Below are 24299 nucleotides of genomic sequence, written 5' to 3'. Positions count from 1 at the left end.
CTTTCTCTCTTCCCCCCACCTTTCTTAACCACTCCCACCCATCAACCACCACCTCCCCCTTGCAACTTACACAAAAGCGAAAGCACATCCTCGCAGTGCGAGGCCGGCTCTCCTTTCTTGCTCCCTTGGACTCGTCTCCAGCAGGTCCAGGTCTGTCCTCCCTCTCTTCCCCTTCAAGATACCCCCCCGCGTCAACCGCAATCTCCCGCCAATCTATTGGACACGCCGACCGACTTCCGCTTCCAACAAATTCACCGCTGACCCTGCCACCACAGTGTCGTGAACCAACGTGTCGGTCTCCAGCGACCTCAGGAGGTCCTGGCGCATTTTGGTGATTCTGTTCTGCGCTAATTGATCCGTGTTAAAATGGCTTCGTATGGCAAGTAAGTGTGGCCCTGACTCGCCGAGAAGCTCCTCTCCTAACATTTATGGCAGCCCCATGTATACGCCGGATCAGTTCATGAATCCAGGCCCAGCCCCGCGTCCACCGGGGGAGCGCCCCAAGTTGACGCTGCCCACCAGCAACAGCAATGTGGCCACCTCGTTCAACCAGATGTCTCTGAATTCACCCACAACCCCCGGATCCGCCAACTTGTCACTGTTTCCCAATACCAGTAGCCCGTCCCTCACGCAGAGCAGGAGCCAGCAGAGGGGCGAAGGCGGATTCGCGATCATCAGAGAGGGATACGTCCGCTGCAAAGAAGACAAGTTCTTGGCCACATGGAACCAACGCTACCTGATCCTACGGGAATACAAGCTGGAATTCCTCAAAAATGAAACGGGCAAAGTGGCCATCTCCTTCCCGCTCTCGACGGTGACTGCCGTGTCGCGTTCCGAGGACACCAAGATGGCTTTTGAGATTACGCGGTTGGCCAACCCCAAAGACGCCCAATCCAAAACCGCCCTAATCACTCGCGACCTGCCAACCAAGACCATCACTTGTGAGGTCAAGACGGATGATGAGATTTATGAGTGGATAGACAAGATCTATGAGCGCTGCCCGGGCATGGGCGGGGTCAGCAACCCGACCAACTTCAGCCATCGGGTCCACGTCGGCTTTGATCCGCAAACGGGCGGCTTTGTCGGCCTGCCTCCAGAGTGGGAGAAGCTGTTGACGGCCTCTGCCATTACCAAGGAGGATTACAAGAAGAACCCCCAGGCGGTCATCGAGGTGCTAGAGTTTTACTCCGATATCAAGATGCGAGAACAAAACCCACAGTACTATGCCGGAATGGGCGGCGGCGCCCCCGCTGGTCAAGGGAAGTCCTACGGTAATAACACAGTCGGCAGCTCGATCGCGCCGCCACGACCTCCCCCGCCGGGGCCTCTTCAGCGTCTCGACAGTGGACAATCCAAGCAGTCGACCGATGGCTCCATGCGCTCGGCCACCTCTTCTCCCGGGCAAACTTCGAATAACTTGGAGTCTGACCGTGCAATGGAACAACAGCAACAATTGGAGCGCATGAAGGAGTTGGCCGAGCAGGAACGTCGCCGAGTAGCAGAAGAGGCTCGTCTGAAGGAGGAACAGGATGAATATAATGCCTCGATTCCAAAGGCACGAACACCGATGGCCAAGCAGGAGCTCGGTGGCTACGGCGGGAGTGATGATCGCTATAAACCTAGCCGCCCAGCTCCGCAGGCTCCTGGTGGAGGGGCTCGTGGCCCTCCTCCTCAGGGCCAGCTGACTGCGCAGCGTCCCGCACCGCCGCCCCCATCTTCTTCTTCTTCGCAGAATCCATATGGGCAACCTCCTCGAACCCCTGGTGGTGGATCACGCCCCGATGACCGCCAGTATTCTCCCAACGACCCTCGTGCTCAAGCAAACCGTCCGCAGAACAATGGCAACAAGGGACAACAGGCGCAAGGCCCACCGCCAACCCGGCTGCCGGCCCCTGTGCAACCTGTGAAGCCGCTGAACATTGCCAACAAGAACACGAGCAACAAGCAGACGCCTGATGGCGTCCGCCAAGCGGAAGCCGCCTTGAGCAAGAAGCCGGAGCCGCGGCAGAAGGAGGTTCGCATGTCGGCCATGTCGGAGAACGAGGTTATGGATCGGCTGCGGGCAGTGGTGTCCAAGGACAACCCGAATGACTCGTATAGCAAGCAGCGCAAGATTGGTCAGGGTGCGTCTGGATCCGTGTACGTGGCACGCGTTAAGGAGCATGCGACCTCGTCAGTGGCACACGAACTTTACCGGCAGTACGGTCCCCGGTGCCAAGTGGCCATCAAGCAGATGGATCTGCGCAGTCAGCCCCGGAAGGAATTGATTGTCAACGAAATTATCGTCATGAAGGACAGCCAGCACCCCAACATTGTCAACTTCTTGGACTCATTCTTGCAGGAGCAGAGCAATGAGCTCTGGGTCGTTATGGAATTCATGGAGGGTGGCGCGTTGACCGATGTGATCGACAACAACCAAGTGATTCAAGAAAATCAGATTGCAGCAATCTGCGCCGAGGTATGTCCCCCATCCATCCCCTTCAAGAGACCGTTATGTCGCATACTAACTGTTTCTTCACCAGACATGTAAGGGGTTGGCCCACTTGCACAGCCAGAATATCATCCATCGCGATATCAAGAGTGACAACGTCCTCCTCGATCGCGCCGGCCACGTCAAGATCACCGACTTCGGCTTCTGCGCCAAGCTGACCGAGTCGAAGAGCAAGCGCGCTACGATGGTCGGCACGCCCTACTGGATGGCTCCCGAAGTCGTCAAGCAGAAGGAGTACGGCCCGAAGGTGGACTGCTGGTCGCTAGGTATCATGGCCATTGAGATGATCGAGTCCGAGCCGCCATACCTGAATGAGGAGCCGCTGAAGGCGCTGTACCTGATCGCCACGAACGGCACGCCCCGTCTGAAGAAGCCCGAGAAGCTGAGCAAGGAACTCAAGGCCTTCCTGAGCGTCTGTCTCTGCGTCGATGTCCGCAGCCGTGCCACGGCGGATGAGCTCCTGGCCCACGAATTCCTGCAGACGGGCTGCAGTCTGGCCAGTCTGGCTGAGTTGCTGCGGTGGAAGAAACCGAGCGGCCAGTAAAGGAACAAGAAGAATCTTATACTTTTTTTTTTTGGTCTGCGCACATATTTGGTTGGGCCACCGTCTACGACGGCCTTGACTCGACCCTTGACCATTCCGTGGGGATCTCTTTGACTCTTTTGATCTCCTTCGACAACGACAATGCCCCGCTTTCGCTGCATTCACGACCAACCCCTGCATGAGAAGAGAGCTACATATCCTGCTGCTCGCTTCCAGCTCCACGAGCACATGAAACGAAATTACAATTACTTGCTTGCTTGCTGCTTTTGGTTCATACACAACTTTGATTCACACCTTTGGGAGAGGCGCGGATAAACGCGGCGTTCGCTTTGCCTTCTTTCTTCCCTTGTTTTGGGGGCAGCTTAGCTTGTCTACCATATGCCCCCTGAAACCCGCACTGCACAAAAAACTACATATTTCATCCCGTTCTTATTCCCCCCTCTCCTTGTTCTGTTTCTTTGCAATTGCACCAATGATGTTGACGACCATGCCTGCTTTTACCCTTTATCTTCCTGGACTACTACTACTTACTATTAAAAGCGAGGATTAGTGAATCCATGATGACCTGATTTAGCTTCAACTTAGCATAACATACTCCCTCCGTACATGAAGACATTTGCTTTCTTTCTGTAGAGATGCCAAGTATAAAGAAAGAGGGCAATGGCACCGTGATCGATTGGATATAATAATAGTGACAGTCTGGAGCAAATGATTACAGCAAGAAAACAAGCAATTAAGAATAGAAAGCTTAAAAGAACAACCATCATCAATTATACCAGCCCTCTATCCGATATCCTCATCCAATCTATCCTCGTAATTTTCCAACAAAAGACACAAACAAGCATGTGTAAGTCATTCAAACATATATACCTTCTATCTACCAACCTTCACTCGATGCAATATCAAGCAAAATAAAGAAAGAAAAGAGGCTGCTGGAAGATTAAGACAATTTCTCCTTCACCTTATCGCCTAATATCCCAAAACTTCCGAAAAGAGCACGCCCTGAAGCACAGTCTCGCCCTCATCAGCAGCCCAGCGACCCGCATGCTCAAGACGCTGTTTCCACGCCTTCTGCTCGGAAGCCGAGAGCTCTTTCCACGTGCGAAGATCATCCTTCTCCGAGGAGGGGATAACATGCGCCGACTGTGCCGTTTCAACGATAACGCTGTGCTCCGGATTTTCTCCCACTGAGGGATCACATCTCACGATCACGGAGAGGTCCTTTGGCGACACGATGTCGAGATCCACGGGCGCCGCGCCGGCGGCGTGGACGCGGTCTAGGACCTGGCGGAGGGATTCGAGTTGCTCGGACTGTGTGAGCGCGGGAGCGCTGCGCAGAGCGGGGAAGATGCGTTCCAGTATCGGATGATTCCTGCCGTGCTCGTCGGGGATATACGGACGAGTCCAGGACTCACCGATGTAGTTTCTGGCGCCGAGGATGGACGGCACGAGGCCGCGGACTTCCGCATAGGATTGCAGGGCTGCGAGGATGGCGACGAGTGACAACAGGAACATGCTTAGGCCGAAGAGGAGGTCCCAGAACTCGGCTGGACCGGGTTGGGCGAGGACGTAGCGCGGTGTGCGGGATGGAGGAGGGAAGGGGGAGAGGGGGATTGTGTGCACGACCACTGTGTTTCCCATAGACACGGAGGCGAGCTTGACGTTTTGGGGCGGGACTTCCGGGCCGACGGGGTGTGCGGGTGCAATGAAGGTTGAGAAGACGAGCTTGGTCATGGAGAAAGGGTGGACATCGCGGAAGACGGTGAAGGGACGGATGGAGCCAAAGCCACGGACTGGGCCGAATTCCAACGTGAAAATGGCAATTGAGTTATCGCTACCGCTGGTGGCGATGATGGTCTGCTGCTGGCCTTGCGGATTTGTGCCTAGCGGGCAGACGTCGAGGCCCAGACCGATCTTGACACTGCGCGGGAGGCGTCTTCTGCTCAGGATAGATGCTTTGCTTGTCTTGTCATCGGGTAATCGGAGGAGGACGAGCTCTGCGCCACCGCGGTTCGGCGCATTTTGAAGCAGGAGCAGCGTTGTCGGGTTGAGGAAGCGAAGGGCACGGAACTTGGGGCGAGCAGTACCGCTCTTGGGCAGGGGGACGGAGAAGACGGTTTTCACGTCTGGCGCGGCGTTGGACCGCTTGGAAGAGGAGATCTCGCCGACGACCACGTCCACGCCGGTGGTGTATGCAACGCGGAACTTGTCGTTTTCCAGACTGGCAAAGTCTAGATCCTCGGCCTCCTCAGTGCCGCTCAGGCGGATGCGTCCAACGACATCAGACTCGCTGGGCGTTTCAGCTGCGCGAAAGAAGACAATCTCACCGGAGGGAGCGAGTCCCGTGGTGATGGCGCCGATGCGCACATTCTCTGTATCATCGCCCTCCTCGCCCTGGTACTTCCTCCACGGCGACAAGCGCAGAACCCGCTGGTAGGTATCGGCCGAATCCGCACCACCCTTCATTTTGAACAGCGACGCGCGCGACAACGGCGTTGCCTTGCCGGGAATCAGCTCCCCCTCTATCCGAACTTCCTCTTTGTTCGTCTCGTTCGCATCCTCGTCTGAATTCTCAGCCGCCGGATCCGCAGGCGGAAGCGCAACAGCTAGTTCTCTGTGCGGAGCATCAAACCGAAACGAGCGCAGGTGCTGGTTATTATTCTTCTTCACCTGCTCGACCGAGCTATTGATACCCGCCAGCGCGACGATCTCATTCGCGTTGTCCGATTGCGGCGCGGCTGCCAGCGACGTCACCGAGTCCTCATCACGCGAGAGCTCCAGCTCCACAGACTGTTTGATTTCGTCTCGTTTCGATGTATCCAGAAGAGACTGTAGAGAGTCACCAGTCAGTGAGATACGTAGGAAAAAAAAGAGGGAAAAGGACTTGCGATTTTGTTTCCGACTCCGCTGCGCCCTTGGCCGCCGCCGCCGCCGACCAGCAGGAAGCGATTGTTGCGCGGGTCAAAGTCAGCCGCGAAGAGCGGACACGACAGGGTCAGCTTGGCTGGGTAGATGTTGGGCGCCATTTTGGGTGTTAACAAGAAGAAAAAAAGAAAGAAAGGGAAAGAAAGGACAAGTGGTGACAGTTGCCCCGGATTGTGTTCTTGGCGGCCGTAACCCGCATTAGGGATGCCGAGCTGCGTTAAGTCACTATAGACAGGACTAAAGAGGGCCAAAAGAAAGTAAATAATAATAGTCATAGATTCTCTTTCTCTACACCGTGATTTTATACGAATGTCCACCACTACTCCACCTCTTGCCCAGTAAACTCCGGCAGCCGCTTGCGTACATCCTCCCATGTCTCGTCGCCGTCGACGATCGACTTGAGCGCCTGCAGGATCTCGTCCTCGCTGGCGCGCACCTGCTTGGTCGAATCGCGGTCACGCAGAGTAATCGAGCTGTCCTTGACGGACTGGAAGTCCACGGTGATGCCAAATGGCGTACCCAGCTCGTCGTTGCGGGCGTAGCGCTTGCCAATGGAGGCAGACGAGTCGTCAACCCGAGTAGAGATGCCCAGGCGGCGCAGCTTCGAGGTCAGGTCTTGCGTCAGGGGCTTGAACGAGGCGTGAGTCGAGAGCGGGACCAGCAGGACCTTGGTGGGTGCGATGGCCGGGGGGAAAGACAGGACCTACGGATTGTTAGTAAAATTTAGGATCAATGAGGAAAAACAAAAAAACATACACCGCGGGCCTCGTCGCCTTCGCGCGACCAGTAGACATGCTCGATCATGCTGTACAGAATACGGCCGATACCGAAGGACGGCTCGATGACGTTGGGCGTGTACTCGCGGATGTTCTCGACGCGGGTGCGCTTCTCGATCTTGATCAGGTCCTTGTCCAACTCGATCGTGGGGGTGGCAATGCCCTCGACTTCCACCTCGATCTTGCCATTCTTATCAAGGTCCAGGGAGAGCTTCTCGCGCAGTTCCTGCGACAGCGCCTCGACCGCCGCCTCGACAGACTTGCTGTCCTTCTTGAAGCGGGGACCGAACTTCTTCTTATCGATGTCAACCTGCCACTCCTCAATGCGAAGGGGCTCCGGGCGAGTCTCGCGCACAACGAGCGGCGCGCCGGTCTTGTTCTTGTGCACAGTCAAGTCGTAGGCGCTGCGGTCCGCACAACCAACACACTCGATCCAGCCGTAGCTGGTCTTCAACTCGGCGTCCCAGCAGTCGGTGGCATAGTGGGCCATCTCATTGGCCATGTGTTGGCGGAAGCGCAGCTTGGATTGGTCGATACCAAGCTTCAGCAGGAAGGACTGAATGCGGACCAGGAAGTAACCCAGTGTCTCGTTGTCCACCAGACCGGTCTCGACCGCCTTGCCGACGGTCATCTGCACCGTGTCGGTGCTGCCGGACAGCTGCACATTGCGATCGAGCAGCGACAGCTCGACATCCTTGACATCCGCAAAGCGCGGGTGCTTCTTGCCACCCTCTGGGTCGACAAAGTGCTCAATCTCGGCCATCAGGAACTCACGCACGCGCAGCAGACCGGCGCGAGGAGAGATTTCATTGCGGAACGACTTGCCAATCGAGGCCGAGGCGAACGGCATGCCCTGCTGGTTGAACTCGAGCAGCTTTTGGAAGTTCAAGAACTGACCCTGGGCGGTCTCGGGCCGCAGGTAGCCCGGCATGTTGCTGCTGGGACCGATGGAGGTCTGGAACATCAGGTTGAAGGCGACGGGCGGCAGTAGGTTGCCCTCGGTGGTCGGGTTGCGGATGTCATACTTGGCGATCAGCTGCTCTAGTTCGGGCCCGCCGTAGTTATCAATCTGGGCCAGCACCTCCTCGTACTCCTGGACCAGAGCGTCGTCCAACTTGACAGCCTTGCTGGCCTTGGCCTTCCTCTTTTTCTTGGCCTCCTTCTCCTCGTCGACCTCGACCTTCTGGCCGCGCGCCTCCTTGTCGCCCTTCAACCGGGCCTCCAGCACCTCTTCGACCAAGTGGTCTGCGCGGAAAATCTCGCCGGTCTTGGGGTCCTTGCACATCCAGTCGGCGAACTTTTCGACGTGCCCACTGGTCTTGAAGACTTCTTCCGGGGTCAACATGGTACAATCGAGCTCGAGCATATCCTCCTCCAGCACGAAATGTTTGCGCCACAGGTCGGTCATGTTGGCGAGCAGAGCGCAGCCCGGGGGCCCGTAGTCATACAGGCCCGACACCCCACCATAGATCTCGAAGGAGGGGGTGTAGAACATGCGACGGCGGAGCATCGAGTCCAGGACCGTGCGGTCGACGGACTGGCCCGTCTTCGTGTCAACGGTGGCCATCTTGGGGTTTTTTCTGGACGGCTTGACGAGCTGAAGGGCGGGTTTGGAAGTGGTGAAAGTCCGGGTTTGGAAGTGAAAGAACGGAGAAAGAAAAGGGCGGGAGAGTAGGCGCGGCAATTGAGTCATACACCACGACACCACCACAGCCAGGGGGGAAGGGAATGAGAGGTAGTCAATAGGGAGAAACAGGGAGCGTGACACGCAATTGAGAATGTAAAAGAGAGAGAGCGAGAGAGAGAGGCTCAATTCATCGATCTGACAGATTGGCTCGTGTGCTGCTGTTGATCCTAGGACCGGCGAAATGTTGTTCCGTCTAAATTATTTTTTTGGTCGAGAACCTGACGGACTTAATACTTACTCTCTGCACATACACACCCTCTCTCACCATGCCTCGCAAAGGCATGAGCAGACCACCTCCTGGTGTGTCGCAAGACGCAAAACCAGGCAATAAGCAGCAACGCAAGTTGGCCCACATCAAGCGCAAGAGAGCCAAAGACTCTTCACGGCGAGAAGAGCGATACGCCGTGAAGAAGGAAGAAGCCAAGAACCCCAAGCTAAGGGCCGAACGGTTGCAGCGCAATATTCCCCTGACGCTAGATCGCAAGCGAGTGTGGGATGAAGCCGACAGCGACGCCGAGGAGCACGGACTGGGACTGAGTGTCGACGTGGAGCGGATCAAGCGCGCCAAGCAGGAAGAGGAAGATGAGCTCAATCGGCCGTTGGAGGAAGGAGAGTATGAGAGCGGGGATGCGCAGTCCGACAACGAGTCGATTGACAGCATGATTGCATCCAGCGACGGCGAGGACGAGGACGAAGACCAGAACGAGGCAGAGCCGGCTCGCGGGCGAGGAAAATCCAAGCTCCCCAGCGCAACCGAGCGCGCAACAAGTCCAACACATTCAACGCGCAGCACGAACCTGAATCTCGCGCCAGAAGCTCTCGCCGCCAAATTCCCGACTCTCTTCACCAACGAGGCCCCACCGACCCCCAAGGTCCTAATCACGACCTCAATCAACTCAAACCTCCACAACGAAGCCGAAACCCTAACCGACCTCTTCCCCAACAGCGTCTACATCCGACGCACAGCGCACCGCTACTCGCACAAATTCTCCATCAAAGAGATCGCCAAGTTCGCCTCGAACCGGAACTTCACCACCGTGGCTGTCCTCCAAGAAGACCAGAAAAAGCCCTCGGGATTGATCCTGGTTCACCTGCCCGTCGGACCCACCTTCCATTTCTCCATCAGCAACTGGATCGATGGCAAGCGGCTACCTGGCCACGGGAGACCGACAGAGCATTGGCCGGAGCTGATCCTGAACAACTTCCGCACGCCGCTGGGTCTCCTGACGGCGCATATGTTCCAACGGCTGTTCCCACCACAGCCGGAGTTTGAAGGCCGACAGGTTGTCACCCTGCACAACCAGCGCGACTACATCTTCGTGCGCCGTCATCGCTATGTCTTCCGCGAGAAGCGCGAGACCGAGAAGGCCGTCGTGGACACGGATGGCAAGGAGATGAAGGGCGCGGAGGGTATTCGTACTGGCTTACAGGAACTCGGGCCACGGTTCACGTTGAAATTGCGCCGTGTCGATAAGGGAATCCAGAGGATGAGCGGACAGGAGTGGGAGTGGGAGGGCAAGATGGAGAAAGAGCGGACCAAGTTCCAGCTTTAGTTGTTGTTTGTCTGCATGGGTTTGGGAAGGAGTTCGATCTAAAAGCCTTTTTTATGTATTATTGAATGGACATAGATACATACGTTCGATGAATATGACTGACTTCCACATAAGAGATCTTAATCCGCGGAGAGCGTACCTGCCCGAAGTAGGAGTGGGTGCCTGAGACACAGTCAGGTACTCAGGCACCCCACGTCACGAGAAAACTCACCTTTCAATCCTCAACCCTCAACTCTCGCCATTCTCTTCCTCCCTGGATATGGACCCCCCGAGCCGGCGTCTCTTCATCGCCTCCATCGGCAACATAAAACCCTACCGAAACACCCGCCACAGCGCCGGCCACCTCCTCCTCGACGCGATCGCCCCCGAACTGCCCGCGCGACTCAGCGCAGCGGCCAAACCCTTCTACGAAACCTGGTACAGTCCCACGTACATGAACACGTCCGGCCCGAAGCTCGTGCGCCAGCTGCAGAATTTCACGCGGCAGGGAAATGCAACTGCACCGGCACACGCGACCACGTTAGTGATCCTGCACGACGAGCTCGAGTCCCCGCTGGGGAAAGTGCGTGTGAAACGCGGCGGGCCGGAGGTTGCGAGTCTGCGTGGCCATCGGGGGTTGATTAGCGTGTTTGAGAGTCTGCGCGGGAAGGGACTGTATCCGGCGCGGGCGCAGAATGACGGGTTGGGGTTGTCGGTTCTGAGGGTTGGGGTTGGGATTGGACGGCCCGAGTCGAGAGAGAAGGGTGCTGTGGCGGATTATGTCTTGAAGGCGATGAGTCCGACTGAGTTGGCGGCGGTGCATCGTGCTGCGGGGCCGGTGGTTGAGCTCATTGCGGAGGAGATGTATAGGACTGACGGGGGGTCACCATGATAAAACTACAACATGTACATTATGTATTATAGAGGCGTTTGGTTTGGTCTGGTCTAGAGGATTGTGTGTATTGTACCCCCGGATGGATTGGGATGGAAAGAAAACTCCAGGACCGCGAAGCGAGAGAAACGGCATCGCGAAGGCTCCCCGAGGGCGAGCCCTGTACAGACAGAGAATAGAAACAAGAAACGCCTGAAAGCCAATGAAAGACGTGCATCCTGCAGGGCATGAAAGCTCATCGTAAGTCCAGCAAGAAACCCAACTCAGACCGTGCCAGCAATGCTCAGATCGCGAATCTCCTGCAGGACCTCCTCAACGCGGTTATCCAAGTCGCCCCGCGCATACTGGTCGCGGGTTTCGGCATCAAGATACTGCTGCACCTGGGCCATGCGTGAGTAGGCCTCTGCACAGAATCGCAACTGGATCTTGACCAGGGCCTCGAAGCTGGGGTCGAGGTAGGGGACGCGCAGGTCGATGAGCTGGGGCAGTTCCGTGAAGAGCTGCTCATTGAGCTGCTCGTATGCTTGCTTCGCCATTTCAGCTTCGCGCTCTGTACGCGGCAGCTTCGCGGGGTCCTTGTCGGGCTTCTCTACCAGTCGCTTCACCTTGGAGCGCATGGAGTCGTAGTCGAGGAGTTTGTGATTGCGCTTTTTGATGCATTCGTTGACGTCGGGGAAGTAGGCGCAGAAGCGGGAGATGGGGTCCAGGACGGTGGTTCTATGCCTGTCAGAGGCAAAGAAGAAGGAAGGCGGGACAGAAAGAGACATACCGGTATGGTCCATCCAACGCCTTGATCGTCTCCGCATCCAAATCCTCCACAGCCTGCTTGTAGCTCCGGCTCACGCCATCCTTTGTGCCTGCATCGCCGTAGAAAGCATCAATGGTCTCGGCGATACGCATTTGAGAAGCGGTCATGGCTGTCCCCAATCCGTTAGCAACAACCTCAACTCGTCCAGAAATGGCAACACACCTCGTAACGAATCCAAATACCCCTTCGCCTCTTTCTGCAGCCGACCAGCCGCCATCTCCATTGTCCGATACCGTCTAAACCCCTTCGTCAGCACCTTTAAACTCGGAAAAGAACAGAATGTCAGTAAAGAGGAGGGGCCAAAAAGCCGGCGTACCGTTCCTCAATCTCATAGTCGCGGTCACTCGTTCGTTCCACATGGCCTAGTCGTTTCAGTCAGTAAGAAGTCTCTCATAAGTTCTCCGCAAGTATCCGGTGAAGTCGTTCGGAGGAATGTTCGTCAAGTTGGCGGGGGTCCAAGAGGGAGGGCCAACTTGGGGGTGTGGTGAACAGGGTGTCCAGAAGGAGCGCAACTCACCCGTTTTCATCATTACCTGCGTCGTGGCGCGGCCGACATTTTTCTTGAACCCTAGATGTCCACGTTTATGTCAGTCTCGTGTAAGATTGTAGATCTCGAAGATGCGGCGACGGACCTGCCCACGACATGATGGCGGAGGGGGGGGGAGACAAAGAGGGGATAGAGTAAAAGGAAGAGTAGTCTTCAAGGATATTTCAAGTCTCAGGCAGAATGCAAGCCCAAGACCAGCGCTGAACCAGATTGTTGAGACAATGTGAAAGCAAGTCAGGCTGAACGGCGGGCAAGTCGGGGCTTAGCGATTAGGTAAGAGGGTCATTTTCGGCTGTGGCTACGTCATGAATCACTACTGTAGTATACAGCTGCCTAGGAGGCGGAAAGCATCAAGACATCGTCAATGTAGAATATGTACAGGAATAGAGGTGGTATATACGTCCTGCTAATGGATAAATGACAGAAAAGACAAGACGGGGAGTGCATATCAGCAACATCCATGGCGGGAAAGAGAGTCCGGCCAGCAGCACAGCTGCATGGCTTTCACTCATCTTGCTCGGAATGCGCAACCATCATCAGATAATGGTACAAGGGAAGGAAAAAGGTCGATTGCAACAATGTGTCCGTCCGCGCCATATGGAGTCGTCGATCGAGTGGCTAAAGAAATGGTCATGACTCTTCGTTGCATTTGAAAATGACAAATCCAACCAGCAGAGCAGGAGGGTGAAAAAAAGAAAACCGAGCTAAAAAATGGATGGAGAGAAACACAGGCTGAAAGACAGGAACAATGCGCCGGTATCACAAGAACCATAAGAAAAAGAAAGAAGAAACAGGGCCTCCTTCTATTTAGGAGCGTTCTCTTCGTTGTTGAAGGAATCTCTTCTCAAGAAAACCACCCAGACAGGAAAAATCAGAATCCTTCCTCGCCTTCCTTGCACAGCTTGATCTGGCGCACCCACTCAGACTTCAGGACCTGCGAGGCGTTGATGCGGCGGGAAGGATTCGGGTCGAGGATCGAGTAGATGACATTACGGCAACGAGCCTGAGTCTGGATTAGTTTCTGTCTGGAGCCCAACAAAGTAGCAGAGCCTACCCGATGCAGTGTCTCGATGGGAGCATAGCCATCTTCATGCTTGCGGCCCTCCAAGTAGCGCTGGTAAAACTCATCCTCGTCCTTGTGGGCCACACGCCAGAGATGCCGGCCCGTTCGCATAGCCATATAGATCACGCCCGTCGCCCACAGATCGACCGCGCGGGGATCGAATTCCTTCTCGGTATATTCCTCGGGGGCGATGTACGGCGCAGAACCGCACAGCCCGGCGGTCATATGGGCTTCCTTTTCCCATGCCATCCGGAAGCATTCACCATTTCCAAAATCGGTGATCTTAAGTGCCCCGTGGGTGGTTAGCAGGAGATTCTCAGGTTTGAGGTCACGGTGGGCAACGCCCATCTCGTGCATGTACTCGACTCCCCGCATCAACTGCTTGAAGAAGCAGTCGGCTTCGGCAACTTCGAGCTTGCCAGCCGCGAGGACTAGAGTGTAGAGATCGCCACCGGCACAGTATTCCATCACCTCACAGTAGTCTCCCTTGGCGTCCTGTAGGAGATCCAAAGTATGAATGACGTTCGGGTGGCGAAGGGACGAAGATATACAGAACTCCGAAGTCAACCGCTTCTGGTACTTTTTGGCAGTCTCCTGCGGACGACGGCGGAACTCCTTGACGGCATACAACTGTTCACATTTGGAGTCCTGGGGGTCAACCTTGTGCGAGATACGGACGATCCCAAACGCGCCGCGGCCGACAATCTCCTGACACTTGCCGTACTTGTCCACTAGGGACGCAGTGGCGTTTGGCCCGCCTCGCTTGTCGGCGGCCAGCTTATCACGTTCGTTCTTGAACTGGTCGATCCAGGTAGACATGAGCGATAGTTGCTGCTCGTCCGGATGATTGTCCTTTTTCTGTTTACCGCCCAGCATGTCCCGCAGAAGATCGGTCAGTTTTTCCTGTCGTCGGGCACTTCGGAGGTGATGCGAGTGGGTGCCGGTGCCTTCGGGCAATACTTCAAAGCGCCTGTGAACCGGGGCGGCGCCATCCTTCTGCTCTTTACCGGCGGTCTTCTTCTTGTCCTTGTCTGCCGGCTCAACCCCCTTTAAAGACGGTTGCCGGGATGGTGTTCGAGATGACGGTCTGGAGTTTGGTTGTGAGGAGGGTTTTGAGGAGGGTTTGTCTTTCTCTTTTCCGTTGAGTGGTTTGACGAGGCTGTCGAAACTGCTGTCGGACAGTTCGCGAGAGTCTGGGTTCTGCGGCGGAGTCTGCTTTCCAGTCGTAGCAAACATGCGGGAGAGGCGGGTGGCCATGTTGGCTTTTGGAGGTTTTCCGGCGGGCGAGGCCGCGGGGGTGGGGAGCACGTCGCTTCCATCCCCGTTCACCGCAGCGGACAGATTCATGCCCGCCAGGGCGTGTGTTACCGGGGGTTCGCCATCCCCAGGGTCATGCGAGTGTTGAGATGCTGCGGCGGAGGAGACTGCGGAGGGGGCAGGTGAGGCAGACGGCGGAGTCATGTGCGGTGGATGATGGTTGAAGCGCGAGGGTCAAGCGGGCAGTTCTCTCAACAACGGGTGGTGTCTGTCCCCAAGAAGAAGATGGGAGGACAGAGGGGGTTTAAGTGCAGCTCGCACAAGGCTTGCTGACACTGTGAAGCAGCCCGTAACACCGTGGGAAGAAATGATGGAAGAGAGGAGAAAGAGGTGGAGGGGCGAAAAAATTGACGGGTTGCCTGGAGGCGGGTGGCCTGAGGCAGCGGCCCGAGTGATGACCGTGACTGCGACCGGAAGAACCACGGCCAAGGTATATAGGGAACCGGTGAAGAACCAGTAATATATGTATATAGATATAGACAGAAAGTAACAAGAAGAAAAAAAAAGGAAAGGAAAAAAAGCGGTCAAGATCCTGCAGACGGTGGGAACGAAGAAATCGAAAGAAGAAGAAAAGGACAAAATTGGCGATGCTGGGGATGAAATACGGGCGAGGGGGGGGGGAATCGGAGTGTGGGTGGTATTATTACCGTGGGGAGCATTTGGTTTCGTTCATCTCCCGGGCTGATTAAGGCTGAGCGAAAAGGAAAAAAAAAACCGGCGGGCACTGCAACGGGGTGGTATTGTATGGTATTATTCAATCATAATGGTCCGAACAACTAGTATTATTCATGCTTAACTAACTATCCTAATGAATGATTGGAAGTGGTATTCTCTGGGTCCGATTCACGCCCGCACTGCATCATTGGGGCCGTGGCGCATGCTCTCTTGCCTCCAGTGTACCTGACCGGGGCCGAGTTAGAGTGAGAGATTTAAATGCAAAAAGAGAGGGGCCTCTCTGTCCCAATCTTCGGTAGATCCATGGATTGCCCTAGGTAGCTTAAGCCTTCTTGTTTTGTGGGTAATCTTTCATTTCCGATTCCATCTTGTCCTTCCTGATCTTGCCGGTAAGTTCGGGAGTGCCTCGACATGACGTCTCCCATGAGGCGGTGCCCGTCTGTGCAGCGCATTCAGTATGTGGCGCCAACGAGAGTCCTCGATGAGATGAGGGGAGGACTGATCGCGCATTGCGATCCTCCTGTCCGGCCGATCGCTACGACACAGCAGCACTGCACTTTCCCCGTCGGAGTGGGGTCGGTCTGTTCTCACTGCCGGATCTTCTGAAGGTGAGCGCAGCGTCATTGCCACCGTCTTATTGGGATGAAGAACTGGCGCATCGACGTAGGGTGTTTCTGAAAGTGCACTAGCCCTCTCACTGTGAGGACGGACGATGGGCTGCAGGACTCTCAATGAAGTGTAACTAAATGACCGAATCGAAACAAAAGAACAAGAAATCCCGCGCTACTTCCCGAAGACGCTACTAACTAACTACCCCAGATTAATTGCTGACAGCACCGTCAGCCTGCCAGACGGTCGAAACAGGAGCCCGCGGTACCGTACCAAACCTCGGCTCGCGGGAGGGGGTCAAGGAAAAGACTAAACCGCAAAGCGAGCCACATGCAGCGGGTGGTGAGGATAAACAATACGAGGCATTTTCTGCTCGCCAATCATTCAAACAAGCCGACGGGTGGCTATGCCATGCAGGACAAGTGGCTACCGACAGTTGATCCGTTGTGGGTGGCAGCTTTATTTGATTTTCCGACTCTGGTCAAGTGTAGTTATTCCTGGGCACTGCGCGGTCCTTGAAACACAGGCCTCCCTCCCTGGACCAAAACCCATTGATCCGTAGCCGCAGCCACTGACTCGACGTGATTTATCAGCACCGGTAATACATGACTAACTGGATTAGATCAATAGGGATAAATAATCCGCTCGAGGACTCGCAGGCGAAAGGTTAACACCGTTCCTCGCTCGGTCTGTGCCCGCTGACCGCCAGTTCAGCTCTGAGGGGTTGCACAATTCCCCGCTAGAACAAACCCCAGTAGAGGAGCGTCGAGAAGAGAGATGGTAGGGCAGGTATATGCCTCATAGAGAACCCATGTGAGCAGGAGGAGAGAGCTCCGGCTTAAAGCTGAGCTAGCTATACCTTCCTGCAGCGATGAAGAAAATCAGTGAATATCATGTCGCGAATAGGTAGCCAAGCCCTGCACGATAAGACATCCTAACGGGAGTTCTCGGTGGACGCGATTATGCATGGATACCCCCAGACCCGACGGGACCTACAGGAGGTGGCTATGGCGCCCACATGTGCGCATGCAGGGTGTTGATATGATAGCTTCAGGCGTGTTTGACTGATGGGGCGGCGGGGATTCGGTCCGTGCCGGAGTCTTATGGAGATATATTGACTACTTGGCATGTGCTTTATCTGCAGCCACTTGCGTGGCATGGCGCGAGCTCTCCATTCTGGCCCTGACCAATCCAGCTATGCGTTGCTGGCCTGATAGCGGCATCGTTTCCACATAGTATTCAGAGCTAGTGTTCGGATCATTGACCGACACGGCTCCCCCAAACAGATGGGGCCCACGGTATCACGTGGGTTGCAAGTCGAAGAATCAAAGCAGTATGTATGTCCTTCTCCTATACCCTGCTGAATGTGCCGCGGGGGTAGGAAGTCTGGAAGCTGTGGTGCATTCCCAGCAACTCCATTACCTTGCTGCCAATTCCGACGAATTCTCTGGTGAAAGCAGACAGCCAATCGTCCTTGGGGTGCAGCGCATTCTCGGCTGCCCGAACGAGTGTTATATACCGATCATGCCAAATCGGCAGGGACAAGCCGGGAGCGTCTCAAGAAACCTGCTCATGCAGATTCAAGGACTATGACAGCACCCGAGTCTGCTACCATATCAGAAACAAGTCAACAACACAAAAGACCGGTCAGAAAACAAAAGTTAACACGTACGACGAACTGTTCCAGCGATTCCTCAAAGAGCTCATTGTTCACACCCACGCCGCCGGGATGCTCGGTCGGAGACAGGGGGTTTTTCACCACTAGACAACACATCAACAAGGTATCATGGTTGGATTCTCAATTCACGCACCATATTCCACGAACAGATTGATGTAGATCTGCTGCAAGGCGATGCGCATGCTGGGGCTCTTGAGGTCGGTGAGCATGACGAACTTGGTATTGGTCGGGGTTTCGTAGTAGTGGAGCTTGTATTGGCTGGTGGTGTAGGAGATAAAACTGAGTGCAAGTCAGTCGCGTGTTGGTGGGCGGAGAACACCGAATGGGCTTACTTGTCCTCCTCGCCCCCCAGTTTGCGCACCATGTTCCGCAGGGAAAACACCGTGCCAAACACCAGTTTTGCGTCGTCGTCTGTCGATCGCACCGTCTGGCCGAGGCCTACTAGGTCTGACCCGGAGCGCGAGGCCTTGCCGGCGAGCGAGGTCGGGCGCGGCTGCCAGAGGCGTTTGTAGATGCATTCCGCTGCACAAATCAGTTTCGAGACAAGAATTGAGACGGCAGAGAGGATTTACCATGACGGTCGAAGATGTAGAAGGAGTAGACGGGCATCGTGGGTGGCTGGCGTTGGGATGTTGTTGTTGATGTAGGTCAGGGGAGGGAGATAGAAGAGAGAGCGCAGGCGGTGAAAATCAATCGATATAGTAGAATGACGATGCCAGTCCCCCCGCCCTTCGCTGCCCACGACATGGCGGATCATGAGCTGCTCCCAGATGGCCCTACGCAACTAGACGAGATCTCTCCGCCAAACAGAGCGAAGTAAGCCCTCGCTTCCTCTTTCTAGAATTCATCTACGATTGTGGCTTGGCATCGATCGGACCTGACAGATATAATTTCTTCCAGCACCTCGCCCTCCTATGAGAGTCCCCAGAGACATCGTCAACGAAATCCTAGGACCAGGCGTCCGGTGAAGGTCGGTGGCTTTTTCTTCTCGCTGGTCGGGTGCAGAAACTGATGTGCGGGGCAGGAAACCCTCAACGCTCGCTCGGAGTATACAACTAGCCAAGACGATGGGACGGCAGAACACCGAATCAACCAGTATGTGATCAGGCAGGAGATAGGGCGCGGGTCGTTCGGGGCGGTTCATCTGGCCGTAGACCAGTTTGGCAATGAATATGTATGTCTGCTCTGGGGAAGTGGGAAAGAGGGTTCGGTCCATGCTAATAGTCTGCCGCCAGGCTGTGAAAGAATTCTCCAAGTCCCGGCTGAGAAAACGGGCACAGTCGCATCTTTTGCGACGGCCACGGGGGCCCCGGCGGCCTAGCGCCGGCTTCAATTCCCCACTGCGCCGATTTCCGTCTGGAGATGATGCCGCGCAAGGAGAGAACTCGCTGTATCTGATCAAGGAAGAAATCGCGATCATGAAGAAATTGGATCACCACAACCTGGTGTCGTTAATTGAGGTGCTTGATGATCCGTCAGAAGATTCGCTGTACATGGTGATGGAAATGTGCAAAAAGGGAGTGATCATGAAAGTGGGCTTGGATGACCAGGCCGATCCATACGATGACGAGCGTTGCCGATGTTGGTTTCGCGACTTGATTCTCGGCATTGAGTACCTACACTCCCAGGGCATTGTTCATCGAGATATCAAACCGGACAATTGCCTACTGACGAACGACGACGTGCTCAAGGTGGTCGACTTCGGCGTGTCGGAGATGTTTGAAAAGAACTCGGACATGTTCACGGGCAAGTCGGCGGGCTCACCCGCATTTCTCCCACCAGAACTGTGTGTCGCAAAACATGGCGATGTATCCGGAAAAGCCGCGGATATTTGGTCCATGGGTGTGACTCTGTACTGCATTCGATACGGCAAGCTGCCGTTTGAGAAGGAGAGCATCTTTGAGCTGTATGAGTCGATCAGGAATGACTCGGTTGTTTACGAGGATGAGACCGATGAGAGCTTCAAGGGTATGATGGAGCAGATTCTGGAGAAAGATCCCTTGAAGCGGATCAAGATGCGGGACTTGCGGGTAAGTTCAACCACTTTTTGGTTCCGGGTACATTCTCATCAAAAGCGCAGGACCATCCTTGGGTAACAAAGAACGGAACCGATCCACTACTGCCGGAGGAGGAGAACACAGCACAGCTTATCGAGCCTCCCACCGAGGAGGAAATGGACTCGGCCATCACGCGGAACATGGGTCGACTCATGACGGTGGTACGTCGGAGCCTCGCCTTGAGAGTTGGGACTATGCTGAATGTCATACAGATGAAAGCCGTCACGAATTTCAAACACTTGGTGCACCCGACAAAGTCAGAATCAACCCTGCAAAGTATCCTTGGAGGAGACTTTAATGGACAATTCGTCGAGCCACCGATGGAGATGGATCCGGAGGAAGATTTCCCAGCGGTGGGCCTTCAACCTGAACCGAATCGCTTGAGAGCAGCAATCCGACATGCGTTGCCACGGCATCCTATGCTGTCCAGCATCGTGGATCAGTTTAGCACAGATCAACCGCCGGGGTCTTCCGGCTCGACCAGTGGTTCATCCCGGCCAGAACACAGTCCCGCAAGCAGCCAAAGACCCAGTGGTGTGTTTGAGCCCGAACGGAAAGACTCAGGGTCGATGCGCAGCGGCAAACCCTGGGAAGAGATCCTGCGCGAATCCAGATCCTCTTCCCAGGCGGCATCACCACACCCGGCATTATCACGAACCAGCTCGGCGACAACCACCACCAAGCGCAGTCTGGAGGGCACTCGAGGGCACGCCCGGGATCCCCTAGAGGAAGAGTTTCCATATCTCTTCATCGGTCCATCCTCCTATACGGGCCCGTCCCACCAAGAACCATGTGAAATGGTTGAAGCGGATGACTCCGTCCCAATCTTCGAAGAACCAGAGAGCGCCGTGGACAGCACCGAAGCAGTAGACATCCCCACAGGTGAACAGCCGGACGAATTTCCGACTGTTAGCGAGTCACCAGGCGCAGCAGAGTTCGACATTTACGAAACAGCGTACCACACGGAACTCGAACGAATCCAACGCCGCAGCAACACCGTACCAACGGTGTTCCCGACACGACGAATCAAGGACTGGGACGCGCTGATGGAGTTCGTCAAAGACAAATCTGTGGTTCTGCAGATCGGACAGAAGATCGCGTACCCTTCCTCCCTTAATCCTCCCTCTGCGTTTAGTGCCGCGGCGAATATGATGAGAGATCAGATTTCTCAGAAGACTGCCTCTTCTGAGCCACAGCCGCAGCCGGACTCTGCAGAGGAAGGTGACCCAGCTCCCCGTGAACACCAACAACAGCGTGACCCGCCTTCGGCGTCGCTTTTTTCACGCTCTGTTCCCGATCCGGAGGCTTCTTCTTTCGAAGCGACGGGTACATCTGTCCCTGAGGCTCAGCCGGAAGGTGAGAGTTCCACTGCGCGGCTGAGACGACTATTTGGAGGATAACGGATAAAACTGGTGATAGATGAGCGGTCAGCATTGAAGTCCACAGATAAAAGCAGAGAATATGAGTACAAGCGAGATCTTCTCATTGCCTTGTGTATGGGTTGCATGGTTTTTGCATACCAGCACCCTTCTAGGTATATAGTTCACCTCCAGTTCAAGTCAATATCAAAATCAGTCAATATATTATCAGCACATAACATAACAAGAGAAAAGAGAGAAGCACGGAATGATAACCCAACATGGGCGATTGCCTTGATTTCCCGCCTACGCAACCTACTGGGGATGATCGTTTCCTGGCAAGATCCAAGACCGCCTCTCACTCCAACCAACCAGAGCCCATTGCGATCTCGGATCGTTCTTCCAGCCCACTCGGACACTATGTACAGTCTGCGAGAGGGTCTGCACGTACATCGTGCAGCGCATATCATGACTTAGTATGGGTTAGTTATGTGAACTGTTTATGCTGTGTAGCCATAACGCAGGACAATGCAGTGTATAGTGGACTACCGGGACAGTTCGTACATACGTCTGATCTAGATCTAGTTCATGGGTGGAGACACTGTAGTTACTCAAGATGGAGGCGTCAAAAACGGTTGTTTCTGACGCCATTTGAAGCATTTAGATCGATAAGAAAAAATTGAAACAAAGAGCATGGTACAATACAATTGTAGTAGGTGCGAGTCAGGAATGCAGATCATGCACGGGTGCAGATAGCAGCCCAAGGAATGCCCGACTGACATGGAAAGTAAGGGCGGTGGAAAAAAACAGACAATACTAATGCACAATATAACCACCATCATGTCATGTCATGTCATGCAAATTGGTGATGATTCTTCGGATGCATCTCAAGCCGAAGACAGAAGGTTGAAGAAAACACGCCTGGCCGAAGAAAGATAAGAAAATGGATGAGCATGGGCATTGTCGTAAGTGAAGACACAAAAACAGCATTTGCAGGAAACACGGGCACGAAAACTGAGCAGCAATCAAAGCCCTATCTTTATCGAAGCTCATGGACACATCACGGGTGTACTTCTGGATGAGCGGAAAGAAAGAAGTCGCGGAAAGAAAATGCGTCAACCCCCTTTCTTGGGGGGAAAAACAAAGAAAACAGAAGAGCATGTCTCAACATCTCTGGAGACTCGAGTCGCTCAAATATGCGGTTTGAACATGCGATGAAAACAAGAAACAGATCAAACATGAACGCTGTCTATGGTTCTGGTTCATCATTGGCTGGAATCAGATCATTCATTCATGGCGCTTGATGGGAAATGGACATGGTGTGAAAACCGTCAGTCATTAAGTAAAAATCATCGCGGGTGTTTCTCAGCTGGAGTCGTGCTCAATTGCCTTTCTCGTCCTGGAGGGGGAGGTGGTGGTGGGGGTGGATCAGTTCGCGAGTCGTGTCGACTGCTGTTGTCTGGCGGAGAGAACCGGTCATGCGAGAATGAGGTGCTGTTGATGCGAGGGAATGGATCTCTCGGGGCGGGTTGGAGGGTTCGCGGCGAGGGAAGCGTGTGGCACATCTCTGTCGGCCGAGGTAGCTCTCGTGAGCCCATGATGGGCATGTCCCGACGGTCATCAGGTCCTGAGGCGGGAGCTCCTCCTCCAGGGCCTGCAGTGGAAACATCAAACGGTCTCGGTTCTTGCGGCGCTGCTGGAGCCGTCGACATGGTCATCCTAGAAGCACCCACCGCGGGGCTCGTGGGCGATGGAGGAATCTTCAATCTGCCAGACCCTGAGCTCCGCGGCGGAGGATATGTCTCACCGCGAGCCTCGGCAGCGGCTTTCCGCCGTTCCGTCTCTGCCTTGCTCGGACGGCCGCGTTTCCTGGGAGGTTCCCCCGTGGCAGATGCCGTGGTCTCCAATCGCGGAGAGACTTGTGCAGCCGACGCGCCGCTCTCACTACTGTACGAGGCGGCGCTACTGACCGGCGGCCGGGGTTGAATTGCACGTGGTGCCAGAATGGGTTTGTCTGCTGGGAACAGCGGCCGTTTGCGCGCGGTGCCGAGGTCAATTGGGGCCGCTGGCCGGCCGGGCATCTCAGGGCGTGGTGGGTAAGGTGCTGCTGGGAGGGACGGCGGCTGAGCGGGCTGCTGGCACATATTCCAGAAGGCCATTTGGGAGGCGTTGAGGGAGCGACCTGCGGAGAGGGCGTGAGCGGGAGAACTCGGTAGGAATTGATTGATGGAGGGCATATACCTGGCGGCAGTGGGATGTCTCCCCAACTGGGAGTAATCTGAAAGTCCCTGATCATCCGGACCAGATGACTCGAGGGAATGCCCGCTTTCTTGAGGATCTCGGTGAGCAGCGTGTACTTCTCGTCCTCGGACCAGGGCCGTTCGGGTGGATGATTCGACATGTCCAGCGACCATCCCCAAGAAACGAAACGAAACGAAAGAAGGAAAGGAAAGGAAAGGAAAGGAAAGGAAAGAAAAGAAAAGAAACAAAAACAAAAACCTCCCAAACGACAGCAGGGCAAGGCGAAGATTCACGTCAGGAACAGCAGCATGGCTTAAAAAAGAACGACGAACTCCTGACGAGAAAGCAAAAACGGGACCAGGCAGTCGACGGGCAAGCTGCAGGGACGAGAGATTACCATACCGGGCCAGGTTTCATCTGGGTTTTTTTCCAGAAGCGATCGAAGGCAGAGAGGGAAAAATACGGCTAGCCCCTGCATAAGGGGGAGTGAGCAAGTGGGGATTCATGATTAATAGCAATGGGTGAAGTAAGTAGGTCACTACGGTTCGTGAGGACGGGCAATGATCAAAACGAATACTAAATGTGGTTGGAGGTGAAACACCGCGCGTAGGGTGTGGCCAGCGCCAATCGATACCCGCTGCGAGGGATGTTGCTCAAACAGCGCAGGGAGCCGCCCTGGACTCGGCGACAGGCTCTGAATGGAGTTGGGAGCGGTTCGTGGTTTCAGCGTGAACGGAGCTAGCTCGATCTCACTAGCGCCCGGAGAGACAGACCATGCACGACAGCAGTCATCGTAGAGCCCATCAGAGCAGTGACGAAGAATAGGATTAGGATTACGATGCGGTGGTTCACTCCTCATGGCAGTCCGTGACTGGAGAGAATAATGAAGACCAATAACTAGAAGACCCCGAGCCTCAATGGTCCCCCGGGCGGTGAGGGCGGTAAAGGGCCGACGGATCCAAAGATTCAATCCAGATCAGTGTTGTTTCTTTTTCTCCCCTTGATTGCGCCAACCACACACCTTCTCTCTCTCTCTTCTCCTGGTTTCTTTTCCTCCGCTATTTCTTTCCCTTTCTTTGTCTTTTGGTCATTCTCTCAC

At 55.0% G+C, this 24299-nt stretch overlaps 10 protein-coding genes across 10 annotated transcripts; 4 read left to right on the top strand and 6 right to left on the bottom strand.

The window, feature by feature from the left end:
- Positions 1-366: 366 nt before the first annotated feature.
- On the top strand, positions 367-3035 carry PFLUO_LOCUS8380 (Protein kinase; the record flags this gene model as incomplete). Its single annotated transcript, XM_073786108.1, has 3 exons — positions 367-383; positions 436-2458; positions 2523-3035. 3 exons carry the CDS (start codon positions 367-369, stop codon positions 3033-3035), a joined length of 2553 nt encoding a protein of 850 aa, XP_073642397.1.
- Positions 3036-4004: 969 nt separating this feature from the next.
- On the bottom strand, positions 4005-6061 carry PFLUO_LOCUS8379 (uncharacterized protein; the record flags this gene model as incomplete). The annotated part of the gene is made up of 2 exons (XM_073786107.1): positions 4005-5864; positions 5939-6061. The coding sequence occupies 2 exons, from the start codon at positions 6059-6061 to the stop codon at positions 4005-4007; spliced, it is 1983 nt and encodes a 660-aa protein (XP_073642396.1).
- Positions 6062-6279: 218 nt separating this feature from the next.
- PFLUO_LOCUS8378 (mitochondrial) lies at positions 6280-8303 on the bottom strand (the record flags this gene model as incomplete). Its single annotated transcript, XM_073786106.1, has 2 exons — positions 6280-6663; positions 6717-8303. The coding sequence occupies 2 exons, from the start codon at positions 8301-8303 to the stop codon at positions 6280-6282; spliced, it is 1971 nt and encodes a 656-aa protein (XP_073642395.1).
- Positions 8304-8689: 386 nt separating this feature from the next.
- Positions 8690-9976, top strand: PFLUO_LOCUS8377 (Ribosome production factor 1; the record flags this gene model as incomplete). The annotated part of the gene is made up of 1 exon (XM_073786105.1): positions 8690-9976. The coding sequence occupies one exon, from the start codon at positions 8690-8692 to the stop codon at positions 9974-9976; it is 1287 nt and encodes a 428-aa protein (XP_073642394.1).
- Positions 9977-10235: 259 nt separating this feature from the next.
- PFLUO_LOCUS8376 (uncharacterized protein) lies at positions 10236-10847 on the top strand (the record flags this gene model as incomplete). Its single annotated transcript, XM_073786104.1, has 1 exon — positions 10236-10847. The coding sequence occupies one exon, from the start codon at positions 10236-10238 to the stop codon at positions 10845-10847; it is 612 nt and encodes a 203-aa protein (XP_073642393.1).
- A 263-nt stretch (positions 10848-11110) lies between these two features.
- PFLUO_LOCUS8375 (BAR adaptor protein Hob3) lies at positions 11111-12300 on the bottom strand (the record flags this gene model as incomplete). The annotated part of the gene is made up of 6 exons (XM_073786103.1): positions 11111-11564; positions 11617-11764; positions 11818-11891; positions 11972-12017; positions 12173-12223; positions 12288-12300. The coding sequence occupies 6 exons, from the start codon at positions 12298-12300 to the stop codon at positions 11111-11113; spliced, it is 786 nt and encodes a 261-aa protein (XP_073642392.1).
- Positions 12301-13073: 773 nt separating this feature from the next.
- On the bottom strand, positions 13074-14726 carry PFLUO_LOCUS8374 (serine/threonine-protein kinase HAL4/sat4; the record flags this gene model as incomplete). The annotated part of the gene is made up of 1 exon (XM_073786102.1): positions 13074-14726. One exon carries the CDS (start codon positions 14724-14726, stop codon positions 13074-13076), a length of 1653 nt encoding a protein of 550 aa, XP_073642391.1.
- Positions 14727-17453: 2727 nt separating this feature from the next.
- Positions 17454-18153, bottom strand: PFLUO_LOCUS8373 (Trafficking protein particle complex subunit BET5; the record flags this gene model as incomplete). The annotated part of the gene is made up of 5 exons (XM_073786101.1): positions 17454-17471; positions 17539-17627; positions 17678-17823; positions 17877-18066; positions 18117-18153. 5 exons carry the CDS (start codon positions 18151-18153, stop codon positions 17454-17456), a joined length of 480 nt encoding a protein of 159 aa, XP_073642390.1.
- A 136-nt stretch (positions 18154-18289) lies between these two features.
- PFLUO_LOCUS8372 (uncharacterized protein) lies at positions 18290-21001 on the top strand (the record flags this gene model as incomplete). The annotated part of the gene is made up of 5 exons (XM_073786100.1): positions 18290-18360; positions 18445-18514; positions 18569-18718; positions 18780-19574; positions 19625-21001. The coding sequence occupies 5 exons, from the start codon at positions 18290-18292 to the stop codon at positions 20999-21001; spliced, it is 2463 nt and encodes an 820-aa protein (XP_073642389.1).
- Positions 21002-22308: 1307 nt separating this feature from the next.
- PFLUO_LOCUS8371 (uncharacterized protein) lies at positions 22309-23360 on the bottom strand (the record flags this gene model as incomplete). The annotated part of the gene is made up of 2 exons (XM_073786098.1): positions 22309-23141; positions 23201-23360. 2 exons carry the CDS (start codon positions 23358-23360, stop codon positions 22309-22311), a joined length of 993 nt encoding a protein of 330 aa, XP_073642388.1.
- Positions 23361-24299: the final 939 nt, after the last annotated feature.

Source organism: Penicillium psychrofluorescens (assembly GCF_964197705.1).
Source record: "Penicillium psychrofluorescens genome assembly, chromosome: 5".
Classification (NCBI taxonomy): domain Eukaryota; kingdom Fungi; phylum Ascomycota; class Eurotiomycetes; order Eurotiales; family Aspergillaceae; genus Penicillium; species Penicillium psychrofluorescens.
This window is presented reverse-complemented; position numbering and strand designations above follow the sequence as displayed.